The sequence below is a fragment of the Priapulus caudatus genome, unplaced genomic scaffold (genome assembly GCF_000485595.1).
Source record: "Priapulus caudatus unplaced genomic scaffold, Priapulus_caudatus-5.0.1 Scaffold38, whole genome shotgun sequence".
In the NCBI taxonomy this organism is placed as follows: Eukaryota; Metazoa; Priapulida; class Priapulimorpha; order Priapulimorphida; family Priapulidae; genus Priapulus; species Priapulus caudatus.
In genome coordinates, this window is record NW_014577099.1 from 600,052 (window position 1) to 606,324 (window position 6,273).

At 41.8% G+C, this 6,273-nt stretch overlaps 1 protein-coding gene across 2 annotated transcripts in view; it reads right to left on the reverse strand.

The window, feature by feature from the left end:
• LOC106819304 (b(0,+)-type amino acid transporter 1-like) overlaps positions 1 to 6,273 on the reverse strand; it is a 23,839-nt gene that overhangs the window by 7,232 nt on the left and 10,334 nt on the right. The window contains exons 3-9 of one of the 2 annotated variants that reach the window (XM_014823960.1): positions 4,244 to 4,414; positions 3,735 to 3,836; positions 3,072 to 3,341; positions 2,748 to 2,873; positions 2,165 to 2,276; positions 1,571 to 1,694; positions 451 to 554 (exon numbers count right to left, since the gene is read on the reverse strand). In XM_014823960.1, coding sequence (XP_014679446.1) covers positions 451 to 554; positions 1,571 to 1,694; positions 2,165 to 2,276; positions 2,748 to 2,873; positions 3,072 to 3,341; positions 3,735 to 3,836; positions 4,244 to 4,414 — 1,009 coding nt within the window. Of the gene's footprint in view, positions 1 to 450; positions 555 to 1,570; positions 1,695 to 2,164; positions 2,310 to 2,747; positions 2,874 to 3,071; positions 3,342 to 3,734; positions 3,837 to 4,243; positions 4,415 to 6,273 lie in introns of both variants that reach the window. The other variant, XM_014823953.1, reaches the window with a different exon arrangement.

Sequence of the window (6,273 nt, forward strand, 5' to 3'; positions counted from 1 at the left end):
CTGTATGTTTTGCTCAGCTGTCTGCGCTTGCTCGCTCAGCAGAACGCGAAACGCTGGAAAACAAAATTTCGTGTTTCGCTCGGGTGTGTGCGTTGTGCTTCACCAATATTACAAATATTCCCGGCGTACCCATGCTATTAGTTACACTGGCGCTTTATTCAAGAGAAACTGTGATTGCCAGCATAATTATTTACCATATAGCCAATGCATTTGTTATTAACAACTCGCGCCTGTTTAGACATTCCATAAAATCATTACCGTTAATTAAGCGTGATTACTATTGCTAGGTGTCGTGTTGCAACATGTCTATTAAAAACAACTCACGTTGCAATGATGTTATGTTGCCGAGAAAACAATCTGAGGAAACGAAAGGGGCGTCGAGTTTTAATTAGATAGCAGAAGCGACTAGTTTTCAATAGATAAGAATGTGTTAAGTAGTCTTGTTCTTACCTTCCAGCGCCAAACATACTTCCGTTGGCAGCCCCAAACGTTGAGCAAGCAACAGATAGTGGTATGATCCACGCCATCACACCTAGCATTGAATTACTCCACGACTGAAAACGAACATCAACAATACAAGTAAATAGTGTTGCATAGTTTTTATAATCCTAACCGTTCAAATGACATTTCTTTATAATCTGGCATCATACTACCAAAGAATATGACACCAGAATGCATAAAATAATTTAATTGCATTTAATTTAATTTAATGCATGAATGCATAATGACAAGATTTACAGATTGTCAGCTTGCATTAAAAATGATTAAGCACGAGTTATTGGTCTATGTCAAATGTCCACATCGATGAAGGTTGACGCTCTCCCGAAGCCCAACACAACGACAGTGCATGTAAAGAAGATTTAAACACTCAATGTATAATATAGTTATATCATATTTATTTGATTGACGCTATAAATGGAGGTCTGGGCTGGCTCTACAGTTACACACACCCACGAATATACACATGCACACGGGCGCGCGCGCGCACACACACACACACGCACGCACGCACGCATGCACACACACACGCACCACGCACGCACGTATGATTTTATTTTAAAAAGTAGTATTCAAATTGAATGCCATATGAAATACGAACGGTTACCGCATTTCATGAATGCAATATGGTAAATCAACATGGAATATTAGCAGTATCAATTTTAACCTCCAAGTTCATGTGAGATGATGCCCCTAAAACGGAACACCGTCTTTTGCCCATGACAGACCGCACATGCTGAGACCCAGTAACATTGTTTGTGGTTACGAAAGTCCATCCCTATCTGTAATAGATATAGGAAAGGGAATGGAAATTTTAATATTTGTTTAATGGTAATTATCGTGGACACCTCGTAGTAACATAAGCACTTACGTATAGTTACATAGTACATTAGTACTTAACGTGGACACCTCGAAAAGCCCCTGTAAGGATCGCCCACGCGAGGGTCAGTGTTTTAAGAACCGCGATTGCAACGGGAGCTATATCCAAGCATTTGAAGCACATCTAGATGTTATTCTACACCATAGTCAGTGTAGCAATTCTCGCATCGCTATCAGTATACTGTGTGCTCACCACGGCCACGGCGTCCGACGCAAGCATTGCTGATTTCGACATCACAGTGAAATATGATATGTTGGTGAGCACATAGACAATGGTCACCAGTGGAATGCCAATCATGATAGATCTAGGAAGATTTCTGTCAACAGGTAAATCATTAACATACTTATAGGGAAATCATATGTAATCTTTAAGCATAGAATAACGTCTCTTGCATCTTTTAAATGCTAACACTATAGTTGACAGGCATTGATGCCACTACCTCGATGAAGCCAGGTTTCTTGTTCTACCTTGTGCGGGCTGACCTTTCAATTGAAGGGCACAATTGGAGGGTTAAATGTCGTGGTCGAGCTTTTATGGGGGGAAATTATTGTAAGGTAGGCGAGTGAACTGACAACCAGTCTAATCAAGTACATCTGATAAAACTACTTGTTGGGTTCAAAGATTGGCTAATTGGAAAATTTACAGGCGGTGCGGCGAGTTATGGTCTGGTGTGTTCTGGTGTTGTGTACTGCCTGGCGTAACGTGGCGTTTCAGGCGTAATGGGGTGTCGCGTGTATAACTTCGTTGAGGTTTGAATTATTGATGCAAAAACGTCTATAAGCATACTTGCTAGGACTCCTAAGTTCTTCGGTTACAAAGTTGAGGTTGTTCCATCCGTCATAAGCCCATAAACCGCTATAGAAAGCCAGGGCAACACTTGAGGGAGAAGTGGCCGTACCTGCGAATGCATCCGTAAGACTTTCCGTCATACCTGTGCAATAATAATGAATGAAAAATCAAAATAAATTAATAGCTACACACATGCGAGCACGCACGCACACACACATACACACACGCGCGCACACGCACGCACGCACACACGCACGCACATACGCGCGCGCGCAATCTCTCGCCATTTCTTTCCCTCTTTCTGTGCACGCACTATTTTATTTACGCACACGCACGCGCACACAAACAGATAAATAATGACAATAAGTAATGACACACTATACGTGTATGAAAATATAAATGTCAATAAGCATGCAGCTTAGGCTTATGCGTTTTGGCTATTGTATCGATATCATCCAACCAATATAAGGATTTGAATATGGACCATTCGGTGGCAGGCTTTATTGTATTAATTTCTCCTGTTCCAACGTAAAGAAACCATATATGTTTATTAATAGCAGATGCAAGTTTGCAACTCTACCTCGACAAAGATTCACGATGCCTCCCACGATGATAATGGCCAGCGCCAATAACTTGGCAAACATGAAGACATTTTGTAGTCTCGTTGCGGATTTCACACTCATGCAATTAATTGCTGTCAGAAGCACTAGTAAACGTAAAGAGAAACAATTATTAATAAAAATATGAATATGCATGCCATATAAATTCATCAATAAGTAAATTCATAAAAAATGGGGAAAAAGAAGTAAAAAATAAATGAATCGATTAATCAATAAATGCACTCATACATAAAGTAGTCTCAGGACGGCTATACAATATGCGTTCTGGTTTGACATCTACTTACGAACAGCGCCAACCGTCGTGAGCTTCACTAGGATCTTGGGAGCTCCACAGTCTCCGAACAGCGGACTCATCGCGTACTCGCCAAAGGCCAGGCAGATGATAGCGAGAGAGGACGGCTTCATGATGAACACGGCCGTCCATGAGTACAGGTATGCCGGAATCGGACTTAGAAAGGTGTGTCGCTTCGACCGCCCGAACGCTTCCATCAGGTAGGCGTACTCACAGCCCGATAGTGGGATCATAGTTCCCAGCTCGCAGTAGCACAGCGAACCTGTGGTGAGTGTGTGCGGGCGGGGGCAAAGCGGTACATCATTAAACTATATCCTAAATAGCACACGGTCCAATTGATGTTTAAAATCGTGTCTGGAAATAATGTCACGTGTGTCAAGTCTCAAGTGTCCATCGGCTCCCTTTTTGACCGAACTCGTCATCGTAATGTCATGTCATTGTCATTCGACATTAATCATACTAAAATAAGGAATGCATAACAAGCAAAGGGTTTTGATTTGATTAAACAATAAGTACATTCTTACGATCAAGGGAAACTAAATAAAATGAACCGTGTCTATTGTATAGTATATTTCTATACACATACCTAGTAAAGTTAATTTTTACGGGTTTATTTATATATATATATATATATATATATAGTCACTTTAATTACCAAGCATAGCTAAAACTCCACAGCCAGTCCATACAACCAAGCTCAATCCTACAGAGCCAGTTCGCTTTAACACTGATATCGGTGATATAAAAATGCCAGAACCTGTAAATAGATATATTAAATCCCTTAGCACGATATAATAAAACATCGGTCATACGGTGAATGAAATCAAAAAAATATTTATTTTTATATTGATAAAACGTCATTTATCGCAATAATGACGCCATTAGGTGCTTCTGAACGCTATGCGATGCGTCGCTATAACAACATTCATCCAGAGGACATGCGGTACTAGCACGGCGTAAGACGTGACTGTAATAATGTATGTGCTGACGGTGTTTCACCTGGTAGCTATCATGCACCTTCTGCTGAGAATTTAAATTTATGCGTTTTAGTGGAATTGCTACTATGGATTCAGTGGAATATTACTTACATTAATAATAATAATAATAATAATAATAATTATAATTATAATATTATTATTATTATAATATAATTACGGCGCTTACCGATCATAGTGCCAACGATGAGTCCTACACCGCTGATGAGACCGAGCTGTTTCTTCAGATGTACATACGTTCCCGTATCTTCCTCATCGTCGTCATCCTGTTTCTTCTGTATAACTCTTTCATTCTGACCTGCGTCAGACGGCTGGAAACCATCTCCATAGTCGATATCAGCTGGAAAACGGCAAAGTCTTGTTATTCTCGCATATTAACATCAATGCAATTATATCTCACAAGAGCTGATTCAAGCGACGTAAGCAAAAGAGGCAGTATTTGTTGATATAGTGAAATACAATACAAAACCTCAATTAATAGCGTCCGATAATAACAATACTAGCAACAGGAAATTCTATTTTTTTTAAAGTACATTTTCTTACTAGATATTGCCATAACAGGTAGAGAGTAATGCGGATGTAATACCTATTGTAAATGTTCACTGGTATGAAATGAACGTATATGTGCATCACTAATTCTCATGCTTTATCAACCAGCTCGGTATTTATGCACCCAAAGTTAAATCAAATTACCATACAATAAATCACCATTAAATAATAAAATTTTACATAAATAAATACAGCGGTCCTAGCTTTATTGGTCTTTGGATAAACGGCGCGTTGCTTAAACGACACGTCTTTGGAAAACAGCCCTTACGTGTTCACCGTTTAATCAGAACTACTGCATGCGTAATCAGGACGTCTCATCGTTTCCCATTTGTCCCGATAAAGCTGACCCACTGTATCTGGTCCCAGGTATGATGATATGATTACCAGGTAGTTCTACGTTCGCCCCTAGCGAATGTCATTATTATGCGACCAATGCTTATAATTCACGCATAATTTACCGGGTACATCCCGGGGCACTCCCTATATATTGCATGGTATAGGTATATGTGCCGCGGTTATGACCCTCCCCCCCTCTGCACCAGAGACCCCAACTTTTCACATATTTCCCGTCCCAGAGCATAGGTTCTACTTTTTTTCGCACCGGAGACCACCTCCTTTTTTTGCATATATTTCCCGTCCGGGAGCATAGGTCCTACTTTTTTCCGCACCGGAGACCTCCCTTTTCACATATTTCCCGTCCCGGAGCATAGGTCCTAGTTTTTTCCGCACCGGAGACCCCCCTTTTCACATATTTCCCGTCCCGGAGCATAGGTCCTACCTTTTTCCGCACGTTCCGGAGACCCCCTCTCGCAAACATGTCCAGTTCCGGAGTATCATGCTTTCCAGCAAACCCTAGTTCCGGAGACCCCCATTTTGATGCGCTGAGTTAGTACCGGAGCCCCCCATTTTGATGTGCTGAGTTCCGGAGCATTGGGGGGCATCTCTCAAGTGGCACATACCTATACCCTATTTCGTAGGAAGTGCCCCACCCCGGGGGCTACATTTGCTAGCCAGCTGTCTTGAGGTGATAAAACAGACGACCCTGAACTAAGACAGGACCCTTTAGGCTTTAGATCCCTTTCCAGTCAATTTCCACCTAACACGACCCGGGGGGGGGGGCACTCCCATTGTTAAAGGTACTGGGGACGTGCCGCTGGACAGGGTATATTTTCCGAACATAATTATTGGCACAGGGTTATCTAGATACCCATCCATCAAGCTGATATTGGCCTAATATTGGCAAAACAATATTGGACCAATATCACGAGGCCAATATTGGACCAATATAGGCAGATATTGGTCCAATATCGACCCAATATTGGCAAAACAATAGCCAGATCGATATTGGACCAATATATGCCTATATTGACAGGAGGACAGGACATAACCGAAGTGTGCAATATTGCAACAGGGTATACTTTTTAGTACAGCATATTGGGACAGGGTGTATTTTAGGGCGCAAAGCGGTTTGCGACAGGGTCAGGTTTTCAAGGTCCCCCAGGCACCCCCCTACCCAGTTCCGAGGCGAGTGTCCCCCCCGGGAACACGACGCGTAAACGAGACAAAACAATATAGGCTCAGCAGCTGTCATCCTACAGTGAAATTCACCTCTGGATCGCACCCCGAACAATAAAATCGGGTTGAAAAACA